Source organism: Vulpes lagopus, chromosome 8 (genome assembly GCF_018345385.1).
Source record: "Vulpes lagopus strain Blue_001 chromosome 8, ASM1834538v1, whole genome shotgun sequence".
Lineage (NCBI taxonomy): Eukaryota > Metazoa > Chordata > Mammalia > Carnivora > Canidae > Vulpes > Vulpes lagopus.
The window spans coordinates 32,621,329-32,633,468 of record NC_054831.1 but is presented as its reverse complement, the minus strand read 5'-3'; the positions used below and the strand labels follow the sequence as shown (position 1 = coordinate 32,633,468).

Sequence of the window (12,140 nt, the reverse complement as noted above, 5' to 3'; positions counted from 1 at the left end):
ATTTGAAAAGATCTATGTGCCCCTATGTTTAGTGCAGCATTATTTACAATAGTCAAGATATGGAAGGAACCTAAGTGTACATTGCTATATAGACAAATGGATAAGGACGATGTGGTGTATACACACACAGACACACACATACATGGAAACATTACACAGCCATAAAAAAAGGATGAGAACTTGCCATTTGCTAGAACATGATTGTACCTAGATGGGAGTATGCTAAGGGAAATAAGTCAGAATAAGTACCATATGATTTCATGCATGTGGAATTTAAAAGATCAAATGTATACACCAAATGCAGAATCAGACCCATAAATAGAGAACAAACTGATGGTTGCCAGAGGGGAGACGGTGGGGTTATGGACAAAATGGGTCAAGGGGAATGGGGGATATAGATTTCCAGTTATGGATGAGTAAGTCATGAGGATAAGGGGTACGGCATAGGGAATAGGTGACATAAGAATGATGGTGTGTTGATACTTGGAGACAATGTTTTTGCTTTTTATTATGAAAGATTTCAAAGTAAGTAATTTGGAAGAGATACTTTTGTCATGTATCAGGATGAAATCTCTTCTATTGATAATCTTGTTTCTCTTCTTCTGTAGATAGAAAAGGTTTATAAGAATGGGTGCCATGTTATATTGTTTCCAAATGGAACTCGAAAGGAAGTGAGTGCAGATGGGAAGACTGTCACCGTCACTTTCTTTAATGGTGATGTGAAGCAGGTCATGCCAGATGAGAGAGTTGTAAGTTTCCCTAGGAGTATTTTTCTCCATGGCTTAAACATCTCTAGAGAAAACATATACTGACTTTATGTCTCTACAGATCTACTACTACGCATCTGCCCAGACCACTCATACTACTTATCCAGAAGGACTTGAAATCTTACATTTTTCAAGTGGACAAATAGGTAAAAATTTGCTTTGCCCTGTCCTAAATACATTCTTTTCTTTAAAAATAAAATACTAATAGTGACCTTTTGTAAACAGAAAAACATTTCCCAGATGGGAGAAAAGAAATCACATTTCCTGACCAGACTATCAAAAACCTATTTCCTGATGGACAAGAAGAAAGCATTTTTCCAGATGGTACAATTGTAAGAGTACAAAGGTATATCTGTTAAATTTGTTTCTAGATTTGCCAATTTTTAACTTGTTTCCAAGTAACTTTTTAAAATCTTGTAACATTTGTAGAAGTCATTCAGAATTTCAGTGAGTTAGCAGTATTGAATACAAATATGCACTTTGAGAGCAGCATTTTGGAGTTTAGAACTAGAGACATACAGGTTCTAATATATAGTCTGTAGAGTACTTCCCAAAAGGATGGCAAGTATTTGTATAGAAATAAATTTGGTGAGGCGCCTGGGTGGCTCAGTCGGTTAAGTGCCTCTGGCTCAGGTCATGACCCCAGGGTCCTGGGATGGAGCTCCCCTTAGGCTCTTTGCTTCTCCCTCTGCCTTTGCCCCTCCCCACTGCTCCTGCTCTATCAATCTTGAATAAATAAAATCTTTTAAAACAACAAAAATTTGGTGAAATGTGAAAATGGTGAATAAGACGCAAAGAAGGAAACTGCCCTATCAGGTTTTTTAAAGATTTAATTTATTTATTCATGAGAGACAGAGAGAGAAAGGCAGAGACCTAGGCAGAGGGAGAAGCAGGGAGCCTGCTGACACAGGCAGAGGGAGACATAAGTCAGGGAGCCTGCTTTGGGTCTCAATCCCGGGACCCCAAGATCATGACCTGAGCCAAAGGTAGATGCTCAGCCACTGAGCCACCCAGGTGCCCATGCCCTATCAGTTTTTAAGAATAACCAAACAATGGCCGCAGTTATTTGAATAAGACTATATCTCTTCTTAGATTTTGATTTGCTGGATCTCCCTGTCCCTGCTTGATAAGCCTTTTATTCCTCTGGCCTCCCTGACTCAATTCCTTAAAATAGCAACTTTTTTAGCCCTTCTGTGTGTTACATTTCTTAAAGTTAGCGACTTCTTAGTGACTTCTTCAGTCCACAGTACAGAGCTTCTTGTAATCACCATTTTAATTAAAACCACGGTGAAGGTTTGTCAAATCCACTGTCTTTAGTTTTTCACTTTCTCCTCTCTTACAGTGTGCATGCATTTAACTAACTTTAGTTCTGTGATAAAAGTTAGCAAAAAAAAAAAAAAAAGAAAGAAATAAAATGGAAAAAACACTTCGTGCAAATACTGTAGGAACTTTTTATGGTCATGGTAGTGTTTTTCCTTAACATGGTTTGAAACTTCCTCTGGTGCTCCGCTAAATAAATACCAATCTCTCCTAAAATTTGAGAAAAATCTTAATGTGTACATTATACTTTGAGCAATTTCAGAAACTTTACCTTTTTAAATCTTACGTTTGAAATTTTCTGTGGTAAGAGGTAGAGAAAATAATATGAAAAATTCAATGTACCCATCTGTCCAGCTTCAACATGTATTAATTCATGCCCATCTTTTTTGCATCTGATCTGCACTCAACCAAATCCCAGATACTAGATCGTTCAGGATAATTTTGGCATTTTTGAACTTCATTGTGGTTCTTCAACTTCACTGTGCATTAAAACTACTTGGCGGATTGTTCAATTGCTGAGCCCTAGGCCAACAATTTGCATTTCTAATGTCTCGGGTGACCCTGTCATCCCTGGTCCTGGCTGCACTTGATAAACAGTGGTTCTCAAGATGGCTTGTAAGTCTAATACATGTGGCACAAAGCCTTCCATTCACATAAAGTTTGAGAAATAACCAAAATAGAAAAAAAACCATTGTGTTGAGAAGTGGTGATTCACCATCTATAGGCTAGCTTTGTGTTTCTAAGGGCATATTACAGATCTCTTTAGGGGTTCAGTTTGAATGTCCTGCAGGCACATCAAGTAGTCCTTTTGGGATTAACTGCTTCTTTGTTCCACTGCTTCAGAACAGGTGTGAAGTCTGATTTATGGCCCTTTCCAGGGACATAAACGCTCCTCTCCAACCTGATAAGGAGCAAGCACTTAGGCTGCTTATAACTTTAGTGAAAAGAGTAAAAGGTCAAAACTGAAATTCAGCCATATTAATACAATGCCCAATTTTTCTTAGAGCCACAATACACATAAACTTATTAAAAACTTTTCATGGGCACATTTAAGTGCTAATCTGATCAGAACAATCAACCTGAGGCAGAAACAGGGTGGAAAGAATTTGCAAAGAAGGTATTGTGCAAGGAGAACAGTGGAGGTTCTAGGAGAGGAGAGAATGGCCAGAATCAAAAGGCCACTTTTAGATCATTTTCCTGTTACATATTTAGTATTTTAAATTATATTTTAAATTTACAGAGATGGCAACAAAATCATAGAGTTTAATAATGGCCAAAGAGAACTACACACAGCCCAGTTCAAGAGACGGGAATATCCAGATGGCACTGTTAAAACCGTATATACAAATGGTCATCAAGAAACAAAATATACATCTGGTCGAATAAGGGTTAAAGACAAGGATGGTAATGTTCTAATGGATACAAAATTGTAATGACCCTGTGCGTGACTAATCATGAAATAACACTAACTTGATTTCTTGTTAAAAAGTATACATTTCTTGTGGATTCTGTGTTTTAATTTATATATACTGTGTGTGTGTGTGTATATACATATATATATATTCCATATATACATGGAAAAAACTATGTTTGGATTATAAAATAAAACAACACCATAGCTTTTTATATTGTTTGAACTGTACAAGAACAGCTTTCATTTTTATTTTTATTTTATTTTTTTAAAGATTTTATTTATTCATGAGAGACAGAGAGAGAGAGGCAGAGACCCAGGCAGAGGGAGAAGCAGGCTTCATGCAGGGAGCCTGACGTGGGACTCGAACCCGGGACTGCAGGATCAGGCCCTGGGTGGAAGGCGGCGCTAAACCACTGAGCCACCCGGGCTGCCCAGCTTTCATTTTTAATTCACCAGTCTTTCTACAGTTAAATGCATGACTAAGGAAAGCATTATTCCTATAAACTGTGGCCTGCAAAAATAACGATGCACTTTTACTGGTTGAAGATGGTTATAAAAAACAAGAAATACGAGAAATAAAATAGCACAGATTTTCCATGAGCACATCAGTTACAGAATAAGGACTTGCATGGAAAGTTTATTCAGGGAGTAAGATAATGTCTCCAGTCAGAATATACTGTGTTCAATTAATTAGTACTACTAGAATGGGAAGTTAAAACAGTGAATAAATACAAGTAGGTCAAACACCAAAACAGGTCAAAGAATTCATTCTGTGAGTGCAGATTAAAAAAAAAAAAAGCGAGGAGAAAATAGTTACTGTGAAGGTAAATAAACTGGTTTTGATGGAGACTTGAGAAAGAAGCGGGTGGGAAAAGTAACTACAGCTGGTGTTAACTCATCAAGCACACATACCTTGACGTTATAACCCATAAAACTAGGAAGGGCACATCATCTACTTATCAATAATAATTATAAGTTGGTAGAGTCAGTGCAATATACAATAATATTAGCAATGACTCCATTTTTTTAAAAAGCTAAATGTAATTTAAATTCCAGATAATTTAAGAACTGAATCTGAAAAAAGTTGCAAACTTCTCAAAATAAGGAGTTATACATATTACTTCAGGCTAGTGAAGGATTTTTAAATGGGATACAGCACAAACTTAAAATGTTGAGAAATCAATGAAAGGAGAAAACATAAGCCACAAATTAGAAGATACATACACTTGACAAAGGATTAATATTCCTCCAAATCAGTAAGATAATTACAACAGCTCAATAGGAAAATGGACAAAGGATATGAATAAGCAAACAAGTGACTATTAAACCAGTGAATGCATATTGAAATAATGAGATACCTTTTTTTATACTACTATCATATACTGGCAAGTAATGGTCTGGCCACACCACACATTGTGATGGAATTCAGACTACTGATGGTAGTAAATTGAGTCAATCCACTTTTTGGAAAGCAAATACCTCATGATTTAGTAAGTTCCAGTACTAAGTATATATACTAGAAAACCCATACCATGTACACAAAAGGTGCTTCAGAAGAATATTTGTAATTGGGGAAAAAACTGGTAACAATCTAAAGATTTAGCAACAGAATTATGTGCAGAGACAAACAGAAGAGTGAAAGTGAGTAAAATAGAGCTCTGCATACCAACATTGATGAACAGTACAAGTAGTGAGAAAATGAAAGGTACAGTATAGCACACTCATTAAAAAATATACACAGCAGTAGTATATCTTGCTTATGGTTCCATTCATGTGTAGTAAAATGTCAGAATAAAAAACATCAAATTCACAGCAGTGTTCACCTCTGCAAGGAGGAGAATGACTAGGGAAGCACCCTACAGGAGTCTCCAACTGTACTGAGTCCTTCTTAAACTTAATTCACATTCGTTATAAAATGAACTATATTTTTTATGTGCCTAAAATATCTGATTTTGAAATTATTGTAAAATAAAACCAGAAAATATTTGAAAGCAGATATTTATTAACTATTTTTTCAAACAATTCCTGACAGTTTAACATGTAAGGAAAAAGGCCAGCACTACTGCAGAACGAGTCAAGAAAAATAAGCCTGAAATGGCCTACATATAACAGAAAACTTTCTTCTGGGCTGCCGTATAGATGTTCTGCACTGTATACCTGAAAAACAAAATGCATGTTATTTAAAACCTTTGCTTAATTACATGTTCAAACTAGTTGCTGAATCATCACTTGTTACATTTATGTGGATGAATAAACAGCTGGTTACCCAGGTACTTTGATAGCTTTGCGATTAGATCATGGATTGTCCAATATGTTCTGTGCATACCACAGTCTTATGTGCCCACTTCCTTCTGCTCTTCTACCCATCCCCAACCACTCTCTGGCACTATTAACAGTCATGATAACCATTCCAAGCATTCTTACAGATGCATATCCTCTTTGATCCTGGTATTCAGTAGGTGAAAAGGGCCTACAAAGAAGAGTCTAGAAGAAAGATTCTTGTTGAGCTTTGTCGTCATTCTTTGAGAAATCAAGGAGAGTCTGAAGAGGTGCTTTTACAGGCAATATAAATATTTAATGTATATTTAATCTCCACTATATTAGCATGCCTTATGCTGATTATAAAGGGGAACAAGAAGTCATGATGCTTACATCATTCATCTCGGTCTGCCAGCCCCATTTCTACAAGTGACATATGAACTGGATACTGTTCATCTTCATATAAGGTCACTATTTGTTCTGGTGCCTGAGCCTAAAATTAAAACATAGTTGTCAGGAAAATAACAGTAATATCTTTGCTGCTTTTTCCCTCCTACATTTGGCCTACATCACATAAGAAGGAAAGGGCATTCTCCAAACTTATTAATCATCTGTCTTTTAAAAAGGTCTTTGTAATGGTTTCCTATTAAATCCTATTCTTCCCATTCTTATAGTTTATTTAAAATATAACTCCTCCCCAAAGTTTTTCTAGATTAAGCCAATGTGCTTTAATAGTACCATCCCTGTTAAAATTCATTTATATTCTAACCCTAGGGCATTATACTTTTATGCATAAACTGATGAAATTTTGAATGTTATTCATAGAGCACAAGGTAGGAGAGGGAGCAGGAAGCCCAATGCAGGACTCGATTCTAGGACCTTGGGATTATGACCTGAGCCAAAGGCAGATGCTTAACCAACTGAGCCACCCATGGGCCCCTGTGTGTGTGTATTTTTTTCAATGATTTATGTATTTGAGAAATAGTGTGCATGAGTGAGCAGAGGGTAGGAGGAAAGGGAGAGAGAATCTCAGCAGACTCCGTGCTGAGTGCAGAGCCTCATGCAGGGCTCAATCCCATGACCTGAGCCAAAATCACAGTGCAGCACTTAACCAACTGAGCCACCCAGGCACTCCAGGTGTGTGTGTACTCTGTATATGTTGTGCATTTTGTCTTTTTGTGTGTTATATGTGGTGTTGAGTGGTGTATGTGTGATGTGTATGTTGTGGTGTAGGTTTGTGAGGTGAGTGTGGTGTAAATGTGTGTGAATGGTATTTCTGTAGTGTGTGGTATATTTTCACGTGTGGTTTTTGTGTTATGTGTAGTTTGTGCTGTATGTATGGAGTGTGTGTGGTATGTGTGTTGTGCCTGGTATATGAGCAATGTGAGTGTAGTTTTGACTGGTGCATGGTGTAGTTGTATGTGTTGTGTGTGAGGCATATGGTGTCAAACATGTATGTTTAATATATGTGGTATTTGTGTAGTGTAAGTGTTGTATGTAGTGTATGGTATGCATGATGCTTACGTGGTGTATGTGTGATGTGTTTGTGTGGTATATATATGGTATGTGGTATAAATGGTGTGTTGGTTTCATGTGTGCAGTGTGTTTGGTGTGTTTACGTTCCATATGTGTTTTGTGTGTGGTATATTTGTGTGTATGCTATCTGCTTTAGTGTATGGTGTATGCTGGTGTCTGTTGTGAGTGGTATGTGTGTTCCAGTGTTGCATGTTTTTGTGGTGTTGGTTACGTGTGGTGCCTATGTGGTATATATGTAGTGGGTGAATGAAATTTCTGTAGTGTGAATTGTCTATTTTTATATGTGTGTGGTGTTTTTGTGGTATATGTGTGGTGTGTGTGCTATATGTTAGTGTATGTTGTATATTTGGAGTGTGTGGTATGTGTACTGTGGTTGCATGTGGCATATGCGCATGGTATGTTTGGTGTGTGGTGTGTGATATGTGGGGTAAGTACTGGGTGATGTGATATATGTGATGAATATGTGTTGTGTGTGTGTAGTCTGTAGTACAAATGATGTTAGGTGTGTGTGATGTCTGAATGCTGAGTGATCTGTGTGTGTTATATGTCTGGTATGTGTTGAATGGGTGAGTATATCGTGTTTGGGTGTTTTGGTTGCAATGTATTTTGTATGTTTTATATGTGTTGTCGTATGTTTATTATGTGCAGGGTGTGAGTGCTTTGTGATGTGGGTCATGAGTGGTGTATGTATGGTGTATATTTTTGAATTATGTCATGTTGGTTTTGTGTGGGATCTATAGTGAATATGTGGTATTTCTGTAGTGGGATGTGTATGGTGTGTGTGTGTTACATGAGGTGTTTGTGTGTCTTGTACATTTTATGTAATTCTTTGTTGTGTGTGTTTAGGGTGTTCAATGTACTGTGTGTATGGTATGCGTTCTCTGACTGTGTTTGTGGTATATGTGTAGTGTATGTGTAAAAGGTTTTTGGTACCTGTGTGCTGTGTGTGGCTTCTTAAGTAGCATATGTTTGGTATATGTTGTATGTGTGGTGAGAATGTGATGTAGGGGTGTTTGTGTGCTGTATATTGTGCACACTATATTCTTTAAGTATAGTGTGCGTTGTATATTTATTTGCATGTGCTATGTGTCGAAGGTGAGTGCTGTGTTTATTTAAACCTTTTGATACAGGTTCTACTGCATTAAACAACTCAAAATTAGTACAATTCAGTTCATTCCGTGGCTTTGACCCGAATTCCCATTCTGCGGTTTCCTATTTTTAGGATGCAGCTCAATGTCACTTCCCAGACCTACCTGTTCACTGATTATTTGGCCTGCTGAGGAGGCAAATACCGTATCATATCCTCATCTCTCTAGATGGAAATAATCAGTCCTTGCACCTATACTTTTTTTTTCTATACTTTTTTTTTGTAGAACATACCTCATTCTACTTCATATTATTAATGGTTTACAAATGTTTCATTTCCCTCAATTTATGAGTTGATTATAGGATACTCAGAGCTTGGTCATTTTCATCTTATTCATTACATCAGTGATATATTATTGTAGGGCTAATACATTTTGCTAAATATAAACTAAAACATAATTTTAACAAGCCTTAAAATTAATCTTATAGTATTTACAGCTTTATATGCTTTAAAGCATTTTTTTACATCTAGATTTGCATTGATAGAAAGCACTTTAGAAAGTGAACATAGGGACATTAGAAATAGCTTCAGTAAGATTTTGGCTAATTGAGATAGTTACCATGGAAGAAGCATACAGTTGTTTTCCTTGAAGACAGTCTATCATAGCCCACAATGCTTCCATGCTCCATTTGGGACAATATGGTATTCTTGTCTTTCCTGGATCTCTTAAGGGAGGTTTAAATCCTGCCAAGAGAACCTTTATGGCTCGGGCTGGATACTGCATAAGGTGAAGTGGAATCTGACGCAGTCTGTCACAAAAGAAATTCTTAAGATGTTCAGAATGTCACAATTAAAATTCTCTAACAGCTAAAGCTGTAATATATGGGAAAAGTTTATGGCATTGGATTTGGTGATGAATCTTAGGTAATACCAAAACACAAACAATGGAAGAAAAAAAATAAATTGGACTACATCAAAATTAAAAGCTGGGCAAAGGACATAATCAGTGAAAAAGCAACCTACAGAATGAGAAAAAAGTAGGCATTTCTCCAAGGAAAATACATAAGTGGCCAACGAGCACATGATAAGGTGTTCAACATCACTAATCATCAAATGCAAATGCAAAGCCATAGTGAGATATAACCTCACATCCATTAGGGTGGCTACTATCAAAACACCAGAAAACAGCAAGCGTGGTGAGAATGTGGAGAGCGACTGGAACCCCTGGACACTCAGTGCACAATGGTACAGCTGCTATGGAAACAAATAGTTTGCTGGTTTCTCCAAATACTAATAATAGCGTGAGTATGTGACCTAGCAATTCCACTTCCCAGTATATAGCCCTAATGAAGTGAAAGCAGTCACAAAAGGGAATCAATCCAAATATCCATTTATCCATGGATGAATGGATAAGTAAAAGGTAGTATATACATATGGTGGAATATTATTCAGCCTTAAGAAGGAAGGAAATTTTGACACATGCTACAACATGGTGAACCTTAAGGAAACTATGCTAAGTAAAATAAGCCAGTTACAAAAGGACAAATACTGTATGATTCCACTTACATGGGCGGGATACCTACAATAGTTAAATTCATAGGCAAAGAAAGAATGGTGGCTGCGAGGGGCTGGAAGAGGGGGAAATGAATGGGGGATGTTGTTTAAAGGGTACCGAGTTTTCAGTTTTGCAAAATGAAAAGAGTTCTGGAGGTTGGCTACATAACAATGTGGGTATAGTTGACACTACTTAAGTGTACATTTAAAATGGTTAAGATGGGGCAGCCCCGGTGGCTTAGTGGTTTAGTGCCACCTTTGGCCCAGGGTGAAGGGTGATCCTGGAGACCCGGATCAAGTCCCACGTCAGGCTCCCTGCATGGAGCCTGCTTCTCCCTCTGCCTCTCTCTCTCTCTCTCTCTCTCTCTCTCTCTCTGTCTGTCTCTAATAAATAAATAAGGTCTTTTAAAAAATAAAATGGGGGGACCCCTGGGTGGCTCAGCAGTTTAGTGCCTGTCTTTGGCCCAGGGCGCGATCCTGGAGCCCCGGGACCGAGTCCCACGTTGGGCTCCCAGCATGGAGCCTGTCTCTCCCTCTGCCTGAGTTGTGTCTCTGCCTCTCTCTCTATCATAAATAAATAAAATATTTTAAAAAATAAAAAAAATAAAATGGTTAAGATGGCAAATTTTATGATACATGTATTTAACCACAAATATTACAAACAAAAAAATGGAAAATGACAAGTGTTGGTAAGGATGTGGAGAAACTGGAATCCTTGTGCATTGCTGGTGGGAATGTAAAATGGTACAGACCCTCCAGAAAAGTTTGGCAGTTCTTCGAAAAGTTAAACAAAAGCACCATTAATGTAGCAATTCCATTTCTAGGTGTACATACCAAACAACTGAAAGGGGTTCAAACAGCTACTTGTACATTAATGTTCATAGCAGCAGCATTCACAACAGCTGAAGGATGGAAACAACTGAAGTGTCCATCAACATTTGAATACATAAAACATTGTGTGTATATATACACATACACAAAGGAGTGTTATTTAGTCATAAAAATAACGAAATTCTGATACATGCTACAATTGAGTGTACCCGGAAAACATTATCCTAAGTAAAATAAACCAGATGTAAAAGGACAAATACTGTCTGAGAGTAATTATGTAAGGTACTTAAAATAGGACAAATTCAGAGACAGAGAGTAGAAAAAGGTTACCAGGAGGTGAGGAAAAGGGAATGGAATGTTATTGTTCGATGGGTACAGAATTTGTTTAGGATTAGGAAAAAGTCCTGAAAATGGACAGTGGCAACAGCTGTACAACATCCAGAATATATTTAATATTAATCAAATGTATACTTAAAAATGAATAACGAGGTAAATTTTCTATTTAACCACAATAAAAAGACTTACAGATTTTTAAAAAAATCCTAATAAGTCGCTTTAAAAGAAAACCAAAACTTTCCCAATAATTATTATTTTTAAAACTTAAATTCTAATTCAACTAAGTTGACTTAAAAAAAAAAAAACCAACCTGTTTATTGTCAGCTTTTCAGTTGATCCATAATCAACAAATTGTACCAGGACAGCTAGAGGATTAAATTCTTTAACAGACACAATCTTTGCTCTATACCATAAGCCATCATCATATTCTGCAAGGCAAGGCATTTCTGGAAAGACAGAAAAAAGAACAATCACATTGCCTTGCTAAACAACAGTTTTTTTTTTAATTCAGAAAAGTACAAAGAAAAAGTAATCACCATAAACCCACCATTCAGGTTTAAACATTCAACAGTCTGTCATATGTTAGATTCTGTTTTTTTTCTGTTTACAGTTTATACACTTTGTTTTTCCTAATTCCTAAGAATTAAGCTCTGAAGAAAAGCACTTCTCCCATTCTCATAGTTCCTAGTTCTTCTGCTCATGGCTTAGACTATCCTTCCAATGCCCCCACTTGTTAGACTCCTGAAATTTCTTTTAAGCCATCATCTTCTGCAAAAGATAAAATGGTTTCTGCTATTCCTTTCAATTTTGTCCCCTCCAATCCATTCTAAAAACACCAAAATTAAATTTAAAAAATTCAATTGCCCTTGTTTCTTCGATGGCATTATAACCATCTGCAATATCAACTGCAATTATAGGGTTCTTCACAATCTACTCCCAACCAGCTTCTACCCCATATTCTCAAGTGTTACCTAGCTAGAATTACCTGAGCCTCTACTTCAGCTCATGGCCGTGGCTGTTCCCCTTATCTAGATGG

At 37.0% G+C, this 12,140-nt stretch overlaps 2 protein-coding genes across 7 annotated transcripts in view; one reads left to right on the top strand and one right to left on the bottom strand.

Moving 5' to 3' along the window:
* Nucleotides 1-3,578, top strand: part of CENPJ (centromere protein J) — a 61,983-nt gene extending 58,405 nt beyond the window's left edge. For 4 of the 5 annotated variants that reach the window (XM_041765440.1, XM_041765441.1, XM_041765437.1 and 1 more), the window contains 4 exons: nt 609-749; nt 829-913; nt 993-1,113; nt 3,328-3,578. In XM_041765440.1, coding sequence (XP_041621374.1) covers nt 609-749; nt 829-913; nt 993-1,113; nt 3,328-3,520 — 540 coding nt within the window. In that variant the 3' untranslated portion in view covers nt 3,521-3,578. Of the gene's footprint in view, nt 1-608; nt 750-828; nt 914-992; nt 1,114-3,327 lie in introns of those variants that run through there. The other variant, XR_005989344.1, reaches the window with a different exon arrangement.
* Nucleotides 3,579-6,154: 2,576 nt separating this feature from the next.
* Nucleotides 6,155-12,140, bottom strand: part of RNF17 (ring finger protein 17) — a 117,088-nt gene continuing 111,102 nt past the window's right edge. For both annotated transcript variants that reach the window (XM_041767209.1, XM_041767210.1), the window contains exons 33-35: nt 11,415-11,550; nt 9,003-9,192; nt 6,155-6,253 (exon numbers count right to left, since the gene is read on the bottom strand). In XM_041767209.1, the coding sequence (XP_041623143.1) occupies nt 6,155-6,253; nt 9,003-9,192; nt 11,415-11,550 (425 nt within the window). The remainder of the gene's footprint in view (nt 6,254-9,002; nt 9,193-11,414; nt 11,551-12,140) is intronic.